Source organism: Rhinopithecus roxellana, chromosome 16 (genome assembly GCF_007565055.1).
Source record: "Rhinopithecus roxellana isolate Shanxi Qingling chromosome 16, ASM756505v1, whole genome shotgun sequence".
Classification (NCBI taxonomy): Eukaryota; Metazoa; Chordata; class Mammalia; order Primates; family Cercopithecidae; genus Rhinopithecus; species Rhinopithecus roxellana.
The window spans coordinates 44,800,127-44,812,354 of NC_044564.1; the positions used below are offsets into that span (position 1 = coordinate 44,800,127).

A 12,228-nucleotide genomic window follows, 5' to 3' on the forward strand; every position below is an offset into this window, starting at 1 on the left:
TGGGTTTCATCCCTGGGATGCAAGGCTGGTTCAACGTATGCAAATCAATAAACATAATCCAGCATATAAACAGAACCAAAGACAAAAACCACATGATTATCTCAATAGATGCAGAAAAGGCCTTTGACAAAATTCACCAGTCCTTCATGCTAAGAATAACCAACTCCTGTAATCCCAGCACTTTGGGAGGCTGAGGTGGGCAGATCATGAGGTCAGGAGTTCGAAACCAGCCTGACTAACATGGTGAAACCCCGTCTCTACTAAAAATACAAAAATTAGCCTGGCATGGTGGCGTGCGCCTATAATCCCAGCTACTCAGGAGGCTGAGGCAGGAGAATCACTTGCACCTGGGAGGCAGAGGTTGCAGTGAGCTGAGATCACGCCACAGCACTCCAGCCTGGGCGACAGAGTGAGACACCGTCTCAAAACAAAAACAAACAAAAAAATCCCAAGAAAACAAAAACAACTCAGCCAACTTCTGTTTATTTTACACCACAGTTATGTGCAAAACCAAGTTTCTATCTTCACAATTATTACTATAATTCTACAGCCACACACGTTTATATCACCTGAATGCAGGGCAGACAGATGACTGCTAAATAAACCTGGAAGAAGACGATGTTAATATGAACTGGAGGAAGCTGGGAAGCTTTGGTGCTGACGTGGCTTTTGAGCCAGGTCTTGGAAACTGAGCAAGTTTCAAGTAGTAAATACTGATGGGAAAGGGCAATCTTAAAGTTGGTGGTTAAAAAGTGAAAAAGGAAAATCTAATAACAAGAACAAAATTCCAGATGACATGTTTATTTTGGAGACTTAGTTAACGGGGTTAAATGAAAAGTAACTAGTAGCAGAATGCTTCCAGAATTATCAATCATGCCTTAATCTGTAGTCACTAACCATATATCAAGTTGAATAATATGAAATTGCCACCTTTTTGTGCAAAAAATGGTTAATATTGCCAATTTCATATAGTTTGACCAAGTATTATTCACTGTATTCTGAGATGTAATTCCTATACTGCATTGTTTTCCAGAATACTTGAAAAGACCAAGGATTTAATGCATGCTTGCTAACTATAAATATAAAGCCATTAAATTAGATACTTGGAGTCAGACAATTCAAAGATTGGGACAATAACCTTTGGCCCTCCACCCCCCACAATATACACATACACACACGAGCAAAAGTCAAGTAACTAAAGTTTGGTGTAGAAAGCATACATGCTGTTTCTCATTGTATTCATTGATAGACACAGTAGAGACCATTCCTGAAGTTCTCAGCACTTGTTCAGAGAGTTTGAAAATAAGCAAAACATGTCTTTTTCTGGTTGGTGGCAAAGAAAGACTAAATCTCTTGAGTGTGTTAAAAAAAGAGACGAGACAGGACGGCAGAGAAAAGAAGGAGGCTATGTTCTAAAATATAATGATCAGAACCAATTTCAATGCCTTTGTTTTAGAAAAAAGAAACGTTGTAAAATAAAAGTGACATCATATCTTCTCATGAGGTATGTGAGTGGATTATCACCCCACACTGAGATAATGTCCATGTAAGATTAGAATGTTAGGACTCTATTAACATTTCTCTTCCTAATCTAATAGTAACTTTATTTAACTGGTTCATAACATTTTACCAATTTGCCTGTAGTGTTATTTGTCCCTTTTTCACGTTTACAGACACTTTTAATTTTTAATGTGCCTTTAGCCACTGATGCCCCAAATACTTATATACACAAACTATAGAACATAGGTGAGATATTTACTGGCATGCGCACGTGTGTGTGTGTGTGTGTGTTTGTGTGTGTGTGTGATTGTTTGGATAATCTAAAAGAGCTTTGACTTTTTTTGAACATAGATGATGCTACGACTATATTGTCAATTTCTGCACTGAAAATGACGTTGTTATATAATTTATGTTCCAGCAAATTTGCAATTTAGCCTCCATTGCTTAAGAATTGAATCTTGATATAAAAGGAAATTATAGAATTAAAGAGATAATTTTAGTTCTTATTTCATCTCTAGAGATAAGAATCACTTTAGAGGTCAGAGAAAGGCAAGTTTGAGTTTAGTTTATCCTTACCCTTGGGGCCTTTTTGAAAAGGAGACATACAGAATTTAAAGGAAAATATTCTCATTTGCACGCCATACCAAAAATTGCTTCAGGAGCAAAATGATAATTTAGAATATTACTCTAGAAGCTCCCTCTTATAATTTCACCCTATGCGAAATGTCACAAAGGCCCGGTGTCAGTGTGGGACTGAGGTGGAGGTTTAGTCACCCAGCAAATGTAGAATTAGTGAATAGCTCCCTCAAAGACTGACGCGTCTGTTCTGCTGATACTGCACACTTTCTCTAAAGAGATTACCAGCATAATCCTAAATATTATGGGACCCGAGATATCTTATATTTGAGCGCATCAGATCCAGCATGCTGCACCTAATCCCTAACAGCTTTATTCAGTGTTTATGTAAGCTGGTGAAGTTGTATGAACATGTCGACTGTCCCTTGTTTCCAGAGACATCACTGTGTATAATTGCCACAAAAAGTAGTGAGAAACGATATTATAATTTTCAAATTTCACTTTAACAAATTTCCATCTTTCAAATTGCTTTTTTTACAAGTAGAACAATCTAATGGTCTTTTGGTGATCTATACTAACATTTGAATGGAGATATTTATAGTTGTTCCGTTTGTTAGCTGTGTTTCTTATACATTAATTTGTAGCAAAGGCATGTTGATGCTACCATGTAAATTGGATTGTTACAAAAAATTTCTTTTCCATTTTTTAGACATTTGAATTACTTCTAAAGAGGCAGAGTTTTTTTGGGGGGCAATATTAGATGAGAAAACATTACCAAAAACTAGGAATTACTAAGCATAACACCAGGTATTCTACTGTAGGATTTTTTTTTTAACTATAGCTTTAATTTGGGATACTCATTTTAATTCTACTAAAATTTAAGTGGAGAAAGAGAAATATCTGGTTCTCTTTGCAAAATGCAAAAACATATTTGTTCATATAGTCCATTTAAAAAGTGAATTGTGCGTGTGTGTGTGTATGTATGTGTACATAAATCCCAAAAATCGACCACTATGTTTTATATAATTTTACAGTAGAAGATAACTTCATGTTTTTTTAAACACAAAATCAGAGGAGAAAGAAACATTTCTGCTCACCTTTGAGCCCCTGCTTATTGTAATTCAGACCCAAAGAAGATTAAGTACATAGACGTTAGTATGTCTAGTGTTATTAATTTCTAAACAATAGCAGCAACAATATCCTGAGTAAATCTGTTAGTAGCAAGGATAAATATTTAAAGACTCCATTGATGTCAGAAATGCAATCTGCTGGTTATAGCTTATTTCACCAATAAAATCTTTAAATGCATATATTTTGAAATTGGTAATTGCATAGAAACAGTATTTACTTTTTTCCCTGCAAATACAAGCACCAGGAAGCTATAAGCATTGTGAAAAGATGTGATTCTGAGTTTATATATTAAAGGAGTTCTAGTTTGATAAGTATTGAACAATGCAGTGTCTATATTATTTGAAACAATTATATCAATTTACATTTTAATATTTCCAACTGTTGTGCATTGCTATCTAGTACTAGCAAGGAAATGACAATAAATCATTTTACCCTGAAATATTCTTAAAACAAGTGCTCCAAATTTGCCTATGTTATGAGATAATGTGTGTCTAGGGAATTATGCACTAACTTGTAAAAAATTTTGGAGAAAAACTGAAATGTAATTCACCTCATTGTTAATAATCATTCAACCAAATAGCTATTACGTTTGAAAATACGTTTCTTACATATGATAAAGCATCTGGTATCATATATATAAATCGAATGGATTTTTTTAAAATTTAAAAAAATAAAATGACTATGATAGGAATGCCGACGACCAAAATCAAAGCTACAGAACTGTGAGAAGGATATTCATATGATTAACCTAATGTTAGTATAATGTGGTGGATAACTACTTGAATTTAATCTCAAAACTTATGCATTTGATAGTTCACTCCAGGATATGGCAGTATTTATATATAAATATCTTCTCCAGTGTAAAATTAAGCCTGAGTGACTTGTTTCACTATATACATTCCTGAGTCAGAAAATATTTTATTGTTCCCACACCTAGCTATCAATTTATTTTGCTGAGAGCTTATAAATGCTTACTTCCTTGCCTGGGGGATGGTCCATACAGTTAAATGTCAGAAGAGAGAAGAAAATGTAAAACTCACCAGTGGCGTCAGCTTTAGTTTTGAGCTGGTTCTCACACATTTTGACGTAGCAATTAAAAGTCTAACTGAAAAATATGACACTTTTCACTGGGGAGGTCTGAAGACTGCCCCTGCGTTAACCCACAACTACAGTCCTAACAGACTGCATTAATGAGATTAAATGAAAGAGGAGTTAAAGGCATCAACGCCTCCATTTCATTAAGTAAGGGTGAAAGGCTGCTCAGGCGCTGAAGGTGGGAGGGAGAATATCGGTTTTTCTTTTTGATGCTACTTATTCGCTAAAGAATGCAGCATTTGCTTAATAGCAATCAGCAACTTCAAGATGTTCCCACCCCCAAATTATACAGATACATATAATTTCTGCACTTACATTCCCCTTTGTTTTCATCCTGTTGGAAACAGATTTGATATGCATATGGCATGTAACAAAAGTTATCCCTGTGACTATAAAAGTACAACATAAATTTTCTTCAGAATTAGTTTGTCTCAAATTATTTTGGATGAAGGATTGCATCAAGGTATTACCATGTTCCTATCCTGTCAAATATTGGATCACAGCTGTCTATGAAGTAGTTAATACAGCAGAGGAGCATTTTAGAGTCTAAGACAATACGCACACCTAACAGGAGCAGCAGCAGCAAGAAAGCCTGAGCACCAGTGTAGAGACAACACCAGGTGACCTCACCCGGCCCCACACCTGAAGTCTAAAGTAACTTCATTTCCCCAGTGTGCCCCGGTGCTCCCACTTGCAAGAATGATGAAGAAACAAAGACAGAAATTTCTGATCCTCGCTAGGAAGGCTAAATATATGAATAGGTAAAAATTGCGTTAACTTCCATAGGAACAAAATATGTTCTTTATATGAAAGCAAAATGCCTACATATGTATTAGCTTTATTTAACTTTACTTAGAGTTGCTCAATTGCTTGCATGATGAATCTCAGATCTTTCTCTTTGCTCTTCTCATCCCCTACTACCTTTGACAGCTCTTGATTTCTTTCCACTAATCGCTTATCACAAACCTTTTTCTTCTTATTTTTTAAAAATAAATTTTATTATGTATATTTAAAATATACAACATGATGTTATAGGACACATGTATTGTATGTAGTAAAATGGTTACTACAGTGGAACAAGTTAACATAGCCATCATCTCGCATAATTACCCATTCCCTCCTTGTGACAAGAGCATTTAGTCTACTACTCATTTAGTAGAAAATACAATACACTATTATGACAAATGGCTTCTTTTTTTTTTTTAAATGAGATTGCCCTTAATTTGAAAAAGTGATATTTGAATATGAAACAAATCATAACATACAAAAAGGTATAAAGGGAAAATTTTAATCTCTTTGCATGAGCCCCACCCTCAGCCCTTAGTACTAGCCCAATGAGTTACCAACTGATATTTCCTTGCTTTTTTTTCAGAACAAGTCTATGCATATGCAACCATGTATGTTGGTGGGAGTGTAAATTAGTTCAACCACTGTGGAAAGCAAGTGGATATTGCTCAACTTCAAACAGTACTACCATTGAACCCAGCAATCCCATTATTAAGTATACACCCAAAGGAAAACAAATCGTTCTACCAAAGACACATGCACCCATGTGTTCATCACAGCTTTATTCAGAATAGCAAAAACATGCAATCAGCCCAGATGCCCATCAATGGTGGCTTGGATAAAGAAAATATGGTACATATACACCATGGAATACTACACAGCCATAAAAAATATTAGAATCATGTCCTTTATAGCAACGTAGATGCAGCTGGAGGCCATTATCCGAAGTAAATTAACACAGGAACAGAAAACAAATGGTTTATTAATCCTCCTTTTGTTCCTGTCTTCTCTTAAACGTCTCCACTTTCTCCTGGCTTACATTGTAGTAGAACTGCTTTTTGATGGGGAGAAAGGCAAGGGGTGGACAGGAGGCCGGGAAATCCATTCAAGATTGTTTTCGGCATGGTAGAGCTGAACTTAGTGGTTCTCAGCTGTGGATGCCCATTGGGATAACCCGGAGAGCTTAAAAATATTGATGTCCAGGGATTTCCTTCTTACTCTCGTTGATTTGTCTGGTGGGCGGGGGTGGGGGGCAAGGCGTCTGGAATTTTAAACACTTCTAAAGTAATTCTAATGGGCAGCAGGGACTGAAGACCCTTGGAATGGTCCTCAGAATCACCGGAGACATATAGCATAGATTCCTGACCCCAGCAACTACTGAGTCAGAATCTGAGGAGGGGTCTGGGAATCTATATTCATAAGCACTTAGGTATTCATTATGATTAGATACATTTGGTAAAAACTTTAGCAAAGAATCTTGGGCTTTGAGTTAACACATCTGGTTGTCACTTCTTGGGTAAATAACTTTTTGTACCTCAGGCTACTCATGTCTGAAATAAGATTGTAACACTTACTCATTAAATCATAAAAGGAGTAAATGTGAAAGTGCTTAATATTATGTCTGAAAGATTTGGGAATCAGTAAACGTAGTTCAATATGAATCTTCATGCCTTTGCTCATTGTGGTGATATGCATTTTGGCTGTTGACTTTGGTTATTCATTCATTCATTCAATATTTATTAATTAATTCATAAGTAATTCCTACCATTTGTGCTTGGAAATAAATATGAGGAAGCTCACAGTCCAGTGTGTATTTAAATCCTATGGATTTAATCCTATTTGATTGTTTTCATTGTAATGGTTAGTTTTCTGTATTATACAAGAAATAACATTCTAACTTAGAAGATCCGTAGGTAATGAGGATAAGTAAGAAAACCATTTAAGAACTTCTTTTTTTTTTTTTTGTCGGAAAGAAAATCGATTTGGGAGATATCAAATATTTGATGTGTTATAGTTCAAATGTGGAGACAGAATTGTTCCCTGTGAAATATTTAAAGGTTATTAAATATTAACTTGAGTAAATGAAATTAGCACGCACCCTTCACAGGGTGCTGAAAGCCAAGTATTAGGCGTAGAAACTTATGTCTCCTGAGCCTTGATAAAAATCCAACTCCCGCTCTTGCAACCAGGAAGTGGGTACAAAAGAGCATCAAAGGAGAATTAATAGCATCTTGATGCACAGAGTATGCTCGTTGCCTAGAAACAAAGGGCAGAGTTGGAGACAGGAGCTCAGATAGGAGGCGTGGATCCAGCCTGTGTTCAGGAAAAAAGGAGGATGGCTGGTATCTCTCTAAAGTTTCAGTTTTATCACATCACCTTCCTTATCAAAAACTTTTCAGCCCTCTAGGTTCCACAAAACAAACCCAAGCTCCTCCTTGGCCTACCTTTCTACAACTTGGGCCAGCTCTGTCTTCAGGCACTCACTTCTGATCCTAGATCAAAGCCATCCATTCACCTGAGCCATCCCACATGCCTCACTTCTCTGCCTTTTCATGCCACCTCTATCTCCTCCTTGAACTTCCTGACAGCCTCTCTCCACTCTGCTCCAATTACCTGCACCTAACCTAAGTTTGAAGACCAAGCTCGACTCCCACCACGTTTGCAAAGTGTTCCCTGACCATTCACCCACAGTAATTTCTGCTTACCCTGGGATCCTATGTCCCCACCACTCATTTGGTCCTGGTACTCTTCAATAATCCTGTTTATATGCTTCTCTTTCACCTTGACTATAAGCTCCTTAGGGATAAAACCCTCTCTTTGTGTGTCTCCCAGTGTCTAACATAGGAATTTGATAAAATGAATGGAGTTGGCTGGGTGTGGTGGCTCACGCCTGTAATCCCAGCACTTTGGGAGGCTGAGGCAGGCAGATCACCTGAGGTCAGGAGTTCAAGAACAGCCTGGCCAACATGGTGAAACCCCGTCTCTACTAAAAATACAAAAAAGTTAGCTGGGCATGGTGGTGGGTGTCTATAATCCCAGCTACTCCGGGGGCTGAGGCAGAAGAATCGCTTGAACCTGGGAAGTGGAGATTGGGATATGTTTGTTTCTTTGCTTGCCGACGTTTAGTGGGGATGAGAGATAGTTTAAAAAGAAAAGCACTTCCCTCTTTTTATTCTTAATTTAATCATAGGTGGTTCTAAGTGTAGGAACAAGGAAGTTGAAATAAAAAAAAACTTCTCTTGATTTCCTGTTTTCCCTTAATATACAACCTGTCCCTTCATCCCCTTGATCTGGCATTTAATTGTCACTTTGAACTGTTGGTCCCAATGGTTTAGGTCTGTTTCTGTCTTGTTGGTAGATTTCATTTTCTCTGGTTGGGGATCTTAACTTTAGAGGCAAGAGGGAGTTGATTTCTCCCCTGGGTAGCTCTCCCTTGACCCCATCTCAGAGTAGGCAGCAGCTATTACGCACTTTTCACACTAACATGGTGCTTACAGCCATCCCTAGTATCAGAAGATATTACGCTAGGGGGACAGAAAAGTTCTCCAACCACCCACCGCTGCCAAGATTCAGGGGGAAATGAGGGATGAATCCCCTTAAATAGAAGAAATGTCATAAAAAGTAGCTTGATTTTATAGAAGCCATCCCATGGTGGTTCTTGAAAAGTGTAGTCCCCAGACCAGCAAAGTCAGCGGCATCACTGTGAACTTATTAAACATGTAGATTCTTAGATACCACTCCAGACCTACTGAATCAGAGACTCTGGGACTGAGCTCAACAATCTATGTGTTCACTAGCTCTCTGGATGGTTCTGAGGCATGCTCATGTTTCAGAACTCCTGGTTTACAGCATGGGTTTTCTAGTCAGAAGGAGCTAGATTTAATAAACAGCTCTGTTACTCACTAGCTGTGTAGTCTGGATAAGTTGATTTTCAGATGTTTCAGTTTCATCATCTGTAAAATGGTGATGCTATGGTCTGAATGTGTGCATCCTCCCCAAATTAATATGTTGAAATTCTTACCCTCGAGATGATGGTATTAGGAAGTGGGGTGTTTGAGAGGTGATCAGAGAATGAAGGCAGAGCCCTCATGAATTGGGTTAGTGTCATTGTACAAGAGGCTCAAGGGAACTGGCTTGTCCCTTCCATCATGTGAGGACCGGGGAGAAGGCTGTGAACCAGAAAGCAAGACCTAGGCACTGAATCTGCTGGCACCTTGATCTTCGACTAACCAGCCTCTAGAATGGTAAGAAATAAATTTCCGTCACTTATGCACCACACAGTCTATGGTACTTTGTTATAACAGCCCAAACAAACTAAGACAGGTGATAAGAACACCTACCTGATAGAAGTGTTGAAGAATTTAAAGTGAGATACTTTCTGCAAAGCAGTCAGTCCAGCCCTGGGCACATAATAAACATTCAATAACTTTAAGCCATTACTAGAATACTATTTTAGTGGAGAATAGAAAGTGTTCCATACTTTAAAAATCTCTGTTATTTTTCTCTACACGTTTCTCAAAACTTGGCTGCACATTAAAATCACTTGGGGAGCTTTTTAAAAAAATATCTGATTCCTAAGAGATTTACATCAGACTAATTTAGCAAGAATTTTTGGGAATTGAAACCAGGCATTTTTATTTTACAGAAGATACCAAGATCATTATGAGGTACAGTAAAATCTGCTGTTGCAATGTATTATAATCAATATTGTCATGAGAAAGTGTCATGAGATTAAAAGCAGCTGATAATTAATCATCAGTAATGTGAGATGTTGTATTCATTATTTACCCAAATAATGCCCAAATTTTGCCCAAATTCAGTAGTACAGAAGTCCAGAGAAATGCCAAAAGTCAGGTTCTAGAGCAGGGTTTCTTATGCTTGTCATTGATATTTTGGACTGGATAATTTTTTTTTTTCTGGGGAGCTGTTCTGTGTATTTTAAACATCCTTGGCCTCTGTCCACTAGATGCCAGTGTCGCCCCTCACTTATGACAACCAAACAGGTTTCCAAATATTGCCAAATACCCACTGGGGACAAAATAGGCCCCAGTTGACAACCACTGTTCTAGAGTTTCAGTGCCTGGACCCAAATCCAGGCTTTACTATGTAAAAGTATGATTAGTGCAAGTTACTTATTCCCTCTGTGCCTCAATTTCTTCTGTGAAGTAGAGATGAAAATTATACCCAACTGATAAAGTTCAGTTTTGCTGTTTGAGAAATAAAAGAGAAAATGCATATGAAGCACAGGTGAAGGTGTCTGGAACATGGTAAATATTCAGTAAATATCAGCTATCAATTATATGTTTATTGATAGTCTTATTTTGATTCCATTCACTGAAAAATATCTTCTCCTGAAGTCTTTACATTGAAATCATGTATCCTTCTGGAGGCAGTGTGGGTCATATTAAAAAAAAAAAAGAAGTTGTGTGTCCATTCATTAATTCATCCTTCGAGTTGAGAATCAGAATGACCAACTACTCATTACCTCCTAGGGTCAACAGTTCGTAGGTGATAAAGAAAAAAGCAAGGGTGAAAGGATGTGTCAGAATTAGAAAAGGGTTCTGTTTCTACTATCTATGCAATGCTGGGAAGTTACAGCTCCTCAGAACCATTGTTTCCTCATTTGTAAATTAGGAAAAATAATTACTATTTTATGTATTTGTTGTGAGAATTGAATCAGATAATACATGTGAATGCACTTAAGCCAACATCCTGGTATATAGTAGGCACTCATTAAACATTTAATTCCATTAAAATTATAGATGAGAGCATAGAAGGAAACAGTGTGGGAATAATGTGGGTGTATTTGTGTCTTTCTGAACTTCGTATGACATTATTTCATCTGAATTGATGAGTAAGCAGTGAAAAATATTTTTTCAATCATGACAGCATTTTGTTCTGTCAAATTTGCATTGGCAAAATGTATCTAAAGGGTACTTACTAAAATTCAGTATTATTAATGTAGTCAATTCTTTAGAAGGCTAAAAGAATGAGTTAATCTGTTTACAGTTTGGCAAATGCATCATTTGTGCTATTGAGTACTAATTATTTTTTACAATTCACTAAGAAACTTGAGCAGTTTAATTTTTGTGCAATGTAGAATAGGGATTATAGATTTAATTAGTAGTAAAATTATTCTGGTGACTGGGTTTGCAAATATCTTAACTTTGATTCAAATCCATGTTATAAAAAACCATTCACAGTTTCAAGTATTTTCCCAACAGTACTTCTATTTACTTTTCATCAAAGGGAAAGTTACACAGATAATGGAGTAGAAAACAAAGAAATTCGCGATTTTCTTATTGGATGACATTAGGAGTAGAATCCAAAATTCAAACAGCAGAAATCTTGTGCCCTGATTGCTCATTTACTAATATGTTTCCCAGCTTCTTTCCAATATTTTTTATTTTAAATCATAAGAAAACAGGAATAACTTCACAATATCATGTAAAATAGAGTCTTTCTGTTCCATTATATTGTATAAGTTATTAGATAGATAAAATATGTGAGGTAGATTTTGGGGAATAATTTTTGTTTGCATAAAAAGTGCTACACATTTTTTATGTTAAGCAAACATCCCCTAACTCAGTAGAAATCGAAGCTATTTAGGAATAGAGATCTGGATGTTAGAAAAAGACTATAACAATCACTTCTTAAATTTTGACATTTGTTCATTTATCAAATACCTCTTTGTTGAGTGGATATTCTAGTACCCGAGTTAAGTACCTCACTTCATGGAACTTTCAGCGCCTAAGCTTATTGTGCAGGAAGAGAAATAGACTTTCCTGTTCTCATTCAGCATCTATTCAACAATGGGGAGTTCAGCACGTTGCAAAACAAGTTCCCCTGTGGCATTCTCCTGCAACCAATTACGATTCCCTCCAGCCCATATCTAGGTAGTATGCCTATAAACCTTGCTAAAATAAAAACACGATTTCTGCGTTGCTTCGTTGATCTTATCCGTATAGTAAACCCTATCAGAAATGCTATGAGATGAGTCTGTCATTACTTAATATCTGGTATGCCCAAGATGACTACCAATGATACCACTTTACTTCCCAAGTCGTAAGGCTCTAGTCAGTAATTCGTCCTACAGCCATGGTGTAGAGTGTCTATAGTGTCTGCAGTGCATGTGTGTCT

At 36.8% G+C, this 12,228-nt stretch overlaps 1 protein-coding gene across 2 annotated transcripts in view; it reads right to left on the bottom strand.

The window, feature by feature from the left end:
* The window catches only part of RORB (RAR related orphan receptor B), a 195,841-nt gene that overhangs the window by 72,153 nt on the left and 111,460 nt on the right, over window positions 1-12,228 (bottom strand). Inside the window, exon 1 of one of the 2 annotated variants that reach the window (XM_010388733.2) lies at window positions 4,248-4,353. The exons of the other annotated variant lie outside the window; for it this stretch is intronic. Coding sequence (XP_010387035.2) covers window positions 4,248-4,287 — 40 coding nt within the window. The 5' untranslated portion in view covers window positions 4,288-4,353. Of the gene's footprint in view, window positions 1-4,247; window positions 4,354-12,228 lie in introns of those variants that run through there. 2 annotated transcript variants of the gene reach the window in all.